Consider the following 12,181-nt stretch of genomic DNA (forward strand, 5'->3'; position numbering starts at 1 on the left):
AAGTGAAGCAGAATAAAGTTAGAGAGGATTTAGTACCGAGAACATTCCGGCGAGGTCTCCAAAATTTGCATTGGGGCCAATTTGCGCACCTCTGTGACATTTAAATGTTTACCATATATTTTACGTGTATACTACTTATGGTGTTTAATACATCCAAGTTCTGCGGTGTGCAGATGTTGGGGATGTTGGAGATGAGCTGTGTTGTGTTTGTCTCCAGGTGGGAACGCAGGCGGTCGCCCAGGTGCGCCCGGCATTCCAGGTTTTAAGGGCGAGAGAGGCGTCTCCTACCCGGGAGGCCCAGGCTACAACGGACCGAAGGGAGAGAGAGGAGACTCAGGTGAGATGAAAGACGTTTTGAAAACGCTGACTTGAGTACATGTTTAATGACACGGCGTCAGAGTCATGACCGTTGGGTGTCCGTGTGTCAGGGGGTCCTGGACGCGTTGGGTTCCCCGGTCTGCCCGGACCTCCCGGTCCCACTGTGGGCTCAAATGTTCCCGGACCTGTGGGAGACCCCGGTCTCCCTGGACTGGATGGAGAGTATGGTAAGTGCATGTCCTCAGTCCAATGTCCGTTTCCTTACTGTTCCTTTCCTTTCCCTTCCTGTCTTATGCTGTCCTCCCTTTGGTTTTCTTCCTTTCTCTCGACAAAATTCCCGTTCCTTTCCTTTCCTTCATTTTTTTGTCCTGCTCTTCTTTTGGTTTCTTTCCTTTTCCTCAACCAAATTCCAGTTCCTGTCGTTGTCCTTTTCTTTCTTGTCCAATGTAACTTTCCTTACTGTTCCTTACTCTTCCATTATCATCCTTTCTCAACCTTTCTTATTCTGTCCTCTCTTGGTTGCCTTCCTTTATCTCAACCAAATTCCTTTCCTTCCTTTTCTTGTCCTGTCCTTCTTTCTTTAAACCCAATTTATTTCCCTTTCCTTTCTTCCTCTCCTAACCCTCCCCCTCTTCCTCTCTCCTGCAGGTCTCCAGGGTCCCCCAGGTCTTCCCGGCCCTCCTGGTCCTGGCACTGCCGATGGAGACCGAGGAGACCCCGGGCTACCGGGCTTCCCCGGCTCCCCCGGCAGGAAAGGAGAGCCTGGACTCCCCGGTAGTCCAGGAATCCCCGGCAGCTCCAGCTTCAAAGGTGAAGTGCAGCGCCGCACAGACTTTTAACAACAAGTCTCACAATGAGAAACAAAGTACAACAATGCATCTTTTCTTTTTCAGGAGGACGAGGTGACACCGGCTACAGCGGAGGTCCTGGTCTCAAGGGTTACACCGGTGACCCTGGTTACTATGGAAGCAAGGGAGCCAAGGGAATACAAGGTAGGAGGCCTTTGGTGCTACCTCAGGGAGACGTAGATCATGACTCTTTGGTTTCACCCACTCACTCATGCTGTGTTTTCCCTCCACCTTTCACCCGCCCCTCTCTTTTTGTCCATCCTTGTCCCCTATCTCATTGTCCCTCCTTGTCCCCTCATTCCTTGTTTCTCCTTGCCCCTCCTTGTCCCTCCTTCCTTGTTCCTCCTTGTCCCTCCTTGTTCCTCGCTCCTACAGGCCGCCCGGGTCGTGCCGGTAGCCCAGGACTCACAGCGTTTAGCGAGCCCCCCGGCCCGCCGCCCTACGGAGAGACGGGTTTCCCCGGTGGAGCTGGCGGCCCCGGTGGCCCCGGAGACGCTGGTCAGCCTGGAATACCCGGACGTGGAGGTGAAACAAAGACGCTGTTGTTTACTGTGGTAGTTTGAAAGAAAAAAAAAACATAACAAATATGGAAATATAAATATTTAAATAAGCGTCTGTCTGGACTCTCCTGCTGCAGGTCCTAAGGGTCGTCCCGGTCCGGTGGGTAAACTTGGCCGCACCGGCGCTCCTGGTTTCCCCGGACCCGTCGGCGATGCCGGACCCCCCGGGTTCCCCGGAGCCACCGGAGAGCAAGGTCCGCAGTCCACCGGAGACAGAAATCTTATTTATTATATTATATAAGTGTTTTGACAAATGTGTCACAGTTTTTCAAGAAAACATAACATCTGTTTGTATTGAATTAAATTCTGCCCCCTTCAGGTCCCACCGGTGCAGTCGGACGTCCCGGCACTCCCGGCGGCGTCGGCCGCGGTCACAGCATCGGCTACACGCTGGTGAAGCACAGCCAGAACGCCCAGGTGCCCATGTGTCCTCAGGGCATGGCCAAGCTGTGGGACGGCTACAGCCTGCTGTTCGTGGAGGGACAGGAGAAGGCCCACAACCAGGACCTCGGTACGGGAAACACCTTCCAGATACACCTTCCAGCCATGGAAATTTGGTTTAAAGTCATGGAAAAGTCATGGAAATGTGGTTTAAAGTCATGGAAATATGGTTAAAAGTCAAGGAAATGTGGTTTAAAGTCATGGAAATTCGGTTAAAAGTCATGGAAATTTGCTTAGAAGTCGTGGAAAAGGCATTGAAATCCAGTGGTCAGAATGTGTATGAACCCTGAAGATCCGCTTAGCTCAAGAGAAAGACTCTCTCTCTCTCTCTCTTTCTCTCTCTCTCTCTCACTCTCTCTCTCTCTCTCTCTCTCGCCCGCTGTGTCTGCAGGTCAGCCCGGCTCGTGCCTCCCCAGGTTCAGCACCATCCCCTTCCTCTACTGCTCGCCCAACGAGATCTGCTACTACGCTAGCCGCAACGACAAATCCTACTGGCTCTCCACGACCGCGCCCATTCCCATGATGCCGGTGGCCGAGCAGCAGATTCAGCCTTACATCAGCAGGTACGTACCTTGTTGCTTGTGTCAGATCATCCCACACCGGTGTGTGTGTGTGTGTGTGTGTGTGTGTGTGTGTGTGTGTGTGTGTGTATTAGATTAATCGCTCTCTCCTCTGGCTTGACACCACCCAGGTGTGCTGTGTGCGAGGCTCCGTCTCTAGCGGTGGCGGTCCACAGTCAGGACATGACCATCCCCACCTGTCCCGCCGGCTGGAGGAGTCTCTGGATCGGATACTCCTTCCTCATGGTAAACACTTAAGACGGTCACTAACCAATCGGCTAACTCCTAAAACACTCCTAAAATCTCCTAAAATTCAAACGTAAGAGTGCTTACTGCACAGTAGGCATACTTTAACACTGGTAAAATTATGTTATGATTACTAATATTATGATCCACTGAGATTTTCATTGACAGAAATGCTCACAAATATGCTAACTCAATTGCTAGCTTAAATGCTAGCGTCAAAACGCCATCTTGAAAGTCATATTGCCTCTTTTGACTTAGGCGAAATAAAAAGGGCCAAAGTCACACTCTTAACAGAGGCTGTTATGTAGAAAACTACATTTATTTTCATAGTTCGACCTTTTGAGTCGCAAGAACACACTTTCTTATTTGAAGTTACTGCGAGGAACTTGTCCAGCAAACAGGAAGTGATGCACGCAAGCAAATAAAGACTCAACCTTCCCTCCTCTTCCCGCGCAGCACACGGCGGCCGGCGCCGAGGGCGGCGGCCAGTCCCTGGTGTCTCCCGGCTCCTGCCTGGAGGACTTCCGCGCGACGCCGTTCATCGAGTGCAACGGGGCGAAGGGCAGCTGCCACTTCTTCGCCAATGAGTACAGCTTCTGGCTCACCACCGTGGAGCCCAGCCAGGAGTTCGTCTACTCGCCGGCGCAGGAGACCCTGAAGGGAGGCCAGGAGCGCTCCAGAGTCAGCCGCTGCCAAGTCTGCAGCAAGCTGTTGTAGGGGGAGGAGGAAGAGGAGGAGGAAGAGCGGAGGGGCCGGAGGCGACGTGGTAACACCACAGAGGAAGAAATATAAAGAGAGAGAGGTGCTGATGATGGAGGATGAGATGGTTTAAAAGAAGACTGACTGAAAACGAGCCTCGCTCCTGCTTCGAGTCAAACAACACGGACTCAGTTTTTCTTTTTTTAGAGTTTTTTTATCCCTTTTTTAGGAATGAATTTCTAAGAAAAAAGAAACGAGTGAGGAAATGGAAAAAGAGCGGAGCTCCGTGGCTCTTCTCTACGTTATCACTGACAATGGTGCTATTTGTTTAATGTGTTTATTTTGTTGTTGTCTGTATTCTGTGTCCGTTTTTTTTTTTTTTTCAGAGGGAGGTTCGCGAAATCACCCTCGGAGAGAGCGGCGCCCCCTTCTGGTCGGCCGCCGCGTATGCGTCGCGTCTGCTTCGGGTCATCAGCTCACACATGGTCGAGGCCAAAACGTTGGTGTCGTTTGAGAGTTGGTTGAATATAAGGTCTTAACTGGTGTGAGCCGGTCAAACTGAAGCAGAATTCAATTGATTTCGGGTTCAAACACATAATTTTTTTACAGTGTAACGGCCGCCGCGAAGCATTTACCGCCGGCTACGACCTCTTTTGGTGCAGCGACGCTTCAGACGAATACCGGGTGCTTTTACATGTTTTTGCAGGAATTAATCATTTCATTACAGTACGGGAATCAAATAACCTGCTTGAATTTAATTCAGCTATTGTAGTGCAACCTTTTTCAATCTGATGTTCAGTATTTACCTCATTTTATATGTAAAACATCAGTGAAATGCTTTTTTTTTAAGGCCAACAGCAACTTTTAAAGGCAGAAAAGAACCAGATTTTTCAATATCCTTTTTTATAATTTCAATATTTGCCCGTTTGATTTGACTTTTTAACAGCATAGATATATTTTCAGATATTAAATCTCAGATATGAGCGTTTTCAGACTGGTCACAACCTCTGAAGATAACTAAAAAAAAACAATGAACTTCACTTTTATTCTTTCAAGCGAGTTGCAATTCTCCACAAATTGATTTTTAATAGTTTACAGAAACTATTGTTAACGCAGTCCTTTTAAAGTTTGCATGCTTCACGCCTGTGACCTCTGCATATATTTCATAATACGACTCCGTGGTGCTACAACAACCCTCACTGACTTGAAAGAAAAATATCAAACATGCAATTAAAAGGGGAAAGAAACTGTCTCTTTTCCTCAAAAGTGCTCAAACATACGCTGTGCGACAGCTAACTGCAGTAATGAGTGACTTAAATGAGGCACTGATGTGAACTCACATGTGTTAGAACAATAAACCAAATCAAAGGTATATTTCCTCTCCACCTTCACATGCTTTCATCTTTATTTTGTGACCAAACGTTACTCAGACGGCAACAGGAAACCAAACACACACACATACTCTCTCATAGGTTGTTAATTATTGCTGTACATAATGCTTACTGTATTTCCCACCAAAGTATGTTTGAGCAAAAGTCTATAAAGCTAGAAAGCTCCTTTGTTTTATATATTATTATTTCTTCCAGTCTATGTGTCTTTTCTCCGTCCTTGGAAAGGAAGGAGGAAGCCGCCACTTATTTTCTGTGTATAAATGCAGATTTCGCAGACATGTTGACGTCTGCTCTGTGGCCCGTTTCCTTGCATCTTTATCCTCGGACAGTGGAAGCTACTGGGTGACTTGTAACCACTATGACCAGTGTGACCAGCACTCTTTCTCTCTGCTGGTCACCCTGACTCTATTACTATGCCACATTTTGCATCCTTTTATTTTGTTTTTCTCTCCGTTTTTTGTGCCAGCCTTTTGTGGTTTTGTAATCTAGACTGTAATTATTTTACTTTAAAATCATGATACTATCCCCTGGTTTTATTGACTGAGATGGGAGGGAATGGGAAGATAAAAATGTACATTAAATATTATGGAGAAAAAAAACAAATGCCTTTTTTAGGGTTGTGTTTTTATATGGAAAATATATTCGCCACCGATAAAAAAAAATTTACAGACGCAACAACCGTTTTTATTTGTCTGTTTTGGTCTTTTTCCCATTTTCAAAAAAAAAGCGCTGAAGAGAGTTGACATGTTTTGTGCAGCAGCGTGCTGTTAGCGCCCGGAGGGACAGAAAGAAATGCAGTTTTCCTCAAAGAGGATATATAACAATACAACATTAATAACATGTATGTTACTGTAATGTGTATTTCTGTGCTCACACACATTGAAATAAAGTCTCTGAACTAACTGAGAATATCTAATGCAGATTTATTTATATTTTTTCATGGGAGCAGATTTAATGTTTTGTAGAAACATATTTTGTTGTGCGATAATTCTAAATCTGAAACCTTTAAAACTGAGAAGCATCTTTTTTTAATAAAAATATTAATTAATTAATTAATAGACACATTATTTATATAAATATATATTTTTGATATATACATATTATAATAAAAATGTATATATTTGTATTAAACACATATTTATTTTATTTTATATGTATTATTAGATATTTATATATAAATATTTATATTTTGTTTACTGTCATGTCGCCTCCGTGCCGGTAGGTGGCGACAGACGCCGCGCTGTGGTTTGGTCAACAGAAGAAGCTCAGCATCACAACAACACTGTTAGCTGGTAACGTTAGCTCAAAGAAGAGCGGAGTGTATTTTTTCTGCTAGTTGGGAAGATATTAACAGGTGAGTAATGCCACTAAAGGACAAACAAGCTTCTTAAATACTTATTTGGTTGTTGTGCTCGTTTTTTAAAAATTTAAATGACGCGTTAATCTGTCTCACGTCTGTGTAAAACGTTAGCCTGCCAGCTAACATTAGCCCCGCTAGCTTCTTTCCATTAGCTGTCAATATTATCACCTAGTGGGGTTTATTTATGGTTCAGTCTGTAATGTCGGAAGGATGCTATCAATAAGTGTGTTAGTTGCGGTTTAAAGTTGCTGTCATTTTCATCGCTGCAGGCTAGTGGAAGCTACACGTAGCTAGCTAGCTATGACAGTGATTATTCGTTAGCTTCACTGATTTAAAGGACCATTTATATGTTTATAGCATGTTCTCTGTCGCTCGTTTATGTACGTACATTAAGGGGAAATCAATTTTACCAGTTCAAGGTAACAAATGCGTATGATACGTGCAGAATAAGAGGCTACACACACACACCGGGAAAGTGTGTGTTGGTCGTGTGTGTCCAGACCAGCCAAGCAGTTCTGTCCGATACAACTTAGTATGCTACATTTTGTGTTGGCAAGAAATGTCCGGATGTATATTAGGGGTTATGGTAACTCTACCCACTTGTTTTGTATATTCATTTGCATTTTATCTCACTCCAATTCATCATCTATATGCTCACTCACCCTAAAACCTTTCTCTATACAAATATGTTTCATGTTCTTACAACTCAAGTTGGAGTCAACTATCACAGTGACTTCTAAAATGAATATTTATTTAAAGAATACCAAAACTATCATCATCAGTGAGAACAACAGGAGGGGTCCTCACTGAAAACATGTGTCACGTTGTTCTTCTTTGATCTCCAATGCAGGTACGCTGGAATTTTCTGACACCCACTCGGACATGTCCTATGTCTTCATCAACGACTCGTCGCAGACCAACGTGCCTCTGCTGCAGGCCTGCATCGATGGAGACCTGCCGTTTGCCAAGCGGCTCCTGGAGACGGGCTGCGACCCCAACATCCGCGACAACCGGGGCCGCACCGGCCTGCACCTAGCCGCCGCCCGGGGGAACGTGGACATCTGCCGGCTCCTGCACAAGTTCGGGGCCGACCTGCTGGCGACCGACTACCAGGGGAACACGGCGCTGCATCTGTGCGGTCACGTGGATACGATACAGTTCCTGGTGTCCAACGGGCTGAAGATCGATATCTGGTAAGAAATGTGAGGCGAGGTAGAGGATGTAAAGGTTTCAGCTTCTGTGGAGCTTTCTATCCTCCTCTGCTTTGAACTTCCATATCTAGTCTCCTGTGTGCACTTTTTTCATTTTTTTTCCTGTAAATAACTTTGTACATTTGAAATGTACTACACAAAATGTAGCATGAAGCATCAAGTAAGTAATAACTGCTGTGTTTAGTCAAATATTTGACACTGGTATCTTTTTGCCAGTTGTGTTATGGCATGCTTGTAGTCTTTGCTAGCAATCATGAGTTGGTTTTTTTAGTTTTCCTGCATTGCGACACACCTTAAAGTGTTGGTTTGCGTGCAGTGAATGGATGTTCATGTGTTTGCAAGTTGTTTTGTAATGATGAACCATTCAAGGCATCCTCTTTGTGTGACCAGATCTATGTGTGTTTACATGCAGATATTCTTGGGGCTGCTTCTGTTTTTGTGCATGTAAACATTAGATCCTAGGTTCAGGGCCTCGGATAAATTGGTCCCGATCATTAGATGAAACCTGGATATCCCAGCTGGAGTCCTCTGGTCGTTTCTAGATACTGCGGCGTGTTGACGTCCGGTTTTCTGATCATTTTTCTACCACGCATGCTGGTCTAACATCAGCTCACGTTACCTAGTAAATTCGTGAATTAGTAAGTTGTGAGTGAGTTTAATTATCAATCATTCTCAGCTGCAGAAATGAGATGTTCAGGGGGTCGAGGAACATGATGTAAAAGTGAAAAGAGAGCAATTTGTATTTCACAAATCAACCCGTAACACAGGTTAATCACTTTAAGTCTCAGTTTGTGTCTTGTTGATCAGTTAAATAATACTGCGGTGATACGTGTGCTGTTGTACTGAAGCTTTGACTGTTCAAACAAATCATCTCAGCACTTCAAACAGAACACTTCCCGCAGTGTCCCCGCCTCAGAATTTACATGAAACCTGACTGTGATCTCATCACCACATTAAAGCCATAACAGCTTCCTGAGCAGCGTGTCTGGTTGTTCTGCTCCGCAGTAACCACAACGGCTCCACCCCTCTGGTGCTGGCGAAGCGACGCGGCGTCAACAAGGACGCCATCCGCCTGCTGGAGGGGCTGGAGGAGCAGGAGGTGAAGGGCTTCAACAGGGGACCCCACTCCAAGCTGGAGACCATGCAGATGGCCGACAGCGAGAGGTGAGGCAGGACGGGCCGCGTCAATACTTTTTTAAAAAGCTTATCTTGTCTCGTATGTGACCCGTGACGCCCTCCCTCTGCGTGTCTCCGCCCACAGCGCCATGGAGAGCCACTCCCTGCTCAACCCCAACCTGCAGAGCAGCGAGGGCGTCCTCTCCAGCTTCCGCACCACCTGGCAGGAGTTCGTGGAGGACCTGGGCTTCTGGAGGGTGCTGCTGCTGCTGGTGGTCATCGCCCTGCTCTCCCTGGGCATCGCCTACTACGTCAGCGGGGTGCTGCCCTTCTCCACCAGCCAGCTGGAGCTGGTGCACTGAGGGCATGTGTTCTTGTTGTTTATCCAAACAGTGAAACATCATATTGTATTGTTTGAGGGGAGGGGGGAAAGTATTTCTTAAAAAGCAGCGATCCTAAAGAACAAAACTCTCTTCCCCCATTAAAACAAATGAGTTTAAAACTTGAGGTGATGAGCAGGACCATGAGGTGTCTCACTACACACATCGTGTACGTCTTGTTTAAACATGGTGTAACATATCTCCTTTAAAACGCTGCTCTTGTTTTGTGTTAACGCCCTTAAACGATGACATCTCCTTTCACTTATGTTTGTTCTGTTACAAGCTGTATATTGCCAATGTTTTGTACCTTTTACTTTCTTATTAGTCCAATCTTTCAACTGTGTTATTTATCAGATATCTTTTGTGTTCTTTTTCCAGCATATATATACACTTACATATATATACACACATACATAAACTGTCATGTTGAGTTCAAACAGAAAAGCACCTTCATGTGTGCCTTCATGAGAGCGCTTCCGGCTTCGCAACGTCTCATTAAAGACTTTCCCTCCAGAAGCATGTGGATATATGCATATATATATATATATATATATATATATATATATATATATATATATATATATATATATATATATATATATATATATATATATATATATATATATATATCATAAACTGGGATTGTAACAGCAGATTAATAATGTTTTGCTCTATATTCACTTTATCTTAACTTGTAGACTTCATGTGCTGTCGCTTTTCCATCCTGTTGCTCTTCTGTGTGACTCCACATGTGAGGGTGAATCCTACAATTTAACGCGGAAACAGAAAAATTCATGTGTATGTACGGTTATAATCATTGACCCAGGTTGTCAGATTTCTGATTCATCTGCATTAATAAATAATTGCACAATGTTTTTGTTTTTTTATCCATCTTCATGATTCTTTATGCAAACACTTATATGTGTATTTATTCGACGAGTTATCTTGAACTAAATAGTCAAATCAATCTTTCCTGACACTCACACATACTTAACACACTAAACTCCCATTCTGAGTCAAACTGTAAATATATTTGAGTGTAACATTCTTGGGTTCGTGTCTCTGTTCCTTTCAGGGCTGCAAACAGGAAGTATAATCTTGCGGTAACTCATGGTGAGGTTTTTGTTTGTTTAGCAGCATTTAAAGTGTGTCGACTCCTCTGTTATCAGTCCCTGTGTGTCCACGTGAATGTGCAGACTCACTGCATCGCGACCTTTAAGCGTCGAGTATCTGAGCCCAGGGATTAATTACCGAGTTGTACCATCAGATCTCGATTTAAACATTTATTTATATAAGTTTGTTTAACAGAATGTAACAAATTAATACACATTTTTAAATTAAATTAACTGTATTGTTGATTATTATCAAAACAATAGTGAATCATTATAAATGCATCAACAAATGGATCAAAACCTGAATCGAAAATGTAATAGATATCAGTGTACGTCCTTATTATATTTAGGCATATTTTGTATTCCGATGTCATGAGTTTAATTAGAATTTGAGAATTTTTGTTATAGATTTAAATCAAATTCATTGGCAAAGCAGGAAAAACACACAGGATAGAGTGCAAATATTGTAATTCATGATTTAATATTTAAAGACATGAATCAAAACCAGTGCCCCCCCCCCCCCTCCATTAACATTGGCGTTGTAAAAAGTCCCCATTGACTTGAGATCCAGGAGGTTTCCTCTCAGTGAGCGGGATTTGCACCTCAGAGCCTTCAGCACCGGGTGGAGGTGAGACGTCTGATCTGCGGGATCTGAACCAACAACAGGCAAAAAAACCCGGCAACCACTGAAGCTAAAGCTAAAAGAACAGACAGGACCGTTATGGCGACAGTCCCGTTCTCTCCAGGAGGTTTCTGGGTTGGCTACAGAGGGAGACAAGAGAAAGAAATACAGTTCATTTAAATGACTGACTTTTTTAATACATACAATAAACACAAATATTGGAATTAATTCGGGGTTCCTACGACGACTCAAACACAGTTAATCAAATAAACGACTTCATTGACTGACTTACTGTGCAACAGGTGGAACAGGCCTATAGTGCACGTGAGCTTACATATATATATATATATATATATATATATATATATATATATATATATATATATATATATATATATATATATATATATATATATATGAAAGAAAACCAACAATAATAGGCGTTGAGGTCAACTTTTGCATTCTCCATTCATTCAGGCCATTCATAAATAGCCCCGCCCCCATGAACGGATCATCCAATGAGAGATCGAAAGTAAAAACCCCTGACTCCTCCCCCTCGGGCCGCCTAGTGAACCGTGAAGTCGGTCTCGCTCCGTGGACGCGGACCTTTAACTTCACGCGCTGCACTTCCTTCTTCTTTTTCTTTTTTCAATCCACGTTTTCACTTTTTTGTTTCGAGTTTTATTTTGTTTGTATTACTCGTCATGTCTGGTCGTCTCTTCCTGGCGGCCACCGCCCTGCTCTGCTGCGTCCCAGGTGCGTGGGTGTTTGTGTTTATGAAGGCTTTACTTTGCGTGGTTGTTGTTGTTATTATTATCATTATTATTAATAAGGAGTGAGCGCATTAGTTGTAGAAGCTGTTGAACGTTTGGTGGAACTGAATAACCTCGTTTCAACTCTTTAAACTGAATTAGGAAATAAAAAGAGAAGTAAGCCTGGCTGAGCGAATTAACCAGAAGAAAGGGGAAGCAGAGGGAGACGTCACATATGTACGGACACACTCCTACGAACTGTGTGTGTGTGTGTGTGTGTGTGTGTGTGTGTGTGTGTGTGTGTGTGTGTGTAAGTGGGGGGGGGGGGAGGGTTGTGTGTAAGAATGACTTCCTGCACAAGTGAGCGTGTGTTTATTATGTAAACCCTCTGTTCCAAAGGTATTCCTTGAGGATGTTTGACTTCAGCCACCATGACAACTATTTACATACAATTCAGCTGGCTCATTTTACACACACACACACACACACACACACACACACACACACACACACGAGTGAGGGTGAGAGAAGCTATAAATCTGTCCTTCCTTTGAGCTCGTTGAGG

The 12,181-nt window shown here is 43.9% G+C and overlaps 2 protein-coding genes across 3 annotated transcripts in view; both read left to right on the top strand.

Moving 5' to 3' along the window:
- col4a6 (collagen, type IV, alpha 6) overlaps window positions 1-5,965 on the top strand; it is a 92,346-nt gene extending 86,381 nt beyond the window's left edge. For both annotated transcript variants that reach the window (XM_068588053.1, XM_068588054.1), the window contains 10 exons: window positions 218-337; window positions 429-545; window positions 967-1,128; window positions 1,212-1,310; window positions 1,542-1,691; window positions 1,804-1,920; window positions 2,046-2,237; window positions 2,559-2,730; window positions 2,859-2,973; window positions 3,430-5,965. In XM_068588053.1, coding sequence (XP_068444154.1) covers window positions 218-337; window positions 429-545; window positions 967-1,128; window positions 1,212-1,310; window positions 1,542-1,691; window positions 1,804-1,920; window positions 2,046-2,237; window positions 2,559-2,730; window positions 2,859-2,973; window positions 3,430-3,690 — 1,505 coding nt within the window. In that variant the 3' untranslated portion in view covers window positions 3,691-5,965. The remainder of the gene's footprint in view (window positions 1-217; window positions 338-428; window positions 546-966; window positions 1,129-1,211; window positions 1,311-1,541; window positions 1,692-1,803; window positions 1,921-2,045; window positions 2,238-2,558; window positions 2,731-2,858; window positions 2,974-3,429) is intronic.
- A 321-nt stretch (window positions 5,966-6,286) lies between these two features.
- Window positions 6,287-9,341, top strand: LOC137792310 (ankyrin repeat domain-containing protein 46). Its single transcript, XM_068587937.1, has 4 exons — window positions 6,287-6,417; window positions 7,274-7,616; window positions 8,640-8,798; window positions 8,896-9,341. The coding sequence occupies exons 2-4, from the start codon at window positions 7,306-7,308 to the stop codon at window positions 9,110-9,112; spliced, it is 687 nt and encodes a 228-aa protein (XP_068444038.1). The 5' UTR covers window positions 6,287-6,417; window positions 7,274-7,305; the 3' UTR covers window positions 9,113-9,341.
- The last annotated feature ends 2,840 nt before the right edge of the window (window positions 9,342-12,181 follow it).

Source organism: Clinocottus analis, unplaced genomic scaffold (assembly GCF_023055335.1).
Source record: "Clinocottus analis isolate CAN_PGR_092001 unplaced genomic scaffold, fCliAna1.0.p SCAF_21, whole genome shotgun sequence".
Classification (NCBI taxonomy): Eukaryota; Metazoa; Chordata; class Actinopteri; order Perciformes; family Cottidae; genus Clinocottus; species Clinocottus analis.

Bases quoted from the DNA above. Each gene is read 5' to 3' on its own strand.
- LOC137792310 (XM_068587937.1), top strand. From the start codon at position 7,306: ATGTCCTATGTCTTCATCAACGACTCGTCGCAGACCAACGTGCCTCTG. The intron at 7,617-8,639 runs GTAAGAAATGTG...TCTGCTCCGCAG, and splicing joins GGGCTGAAGATCGATATCTG to TAACCACAACGGCTCCACCC. The intron at 8,799-8,895 runs GTGAGGCAGGAC...CTCCGCCCACAG, and splicing joins CAGATGGCCGACAGCGAGAG to CGCCATGGAGAGCCACTCCC.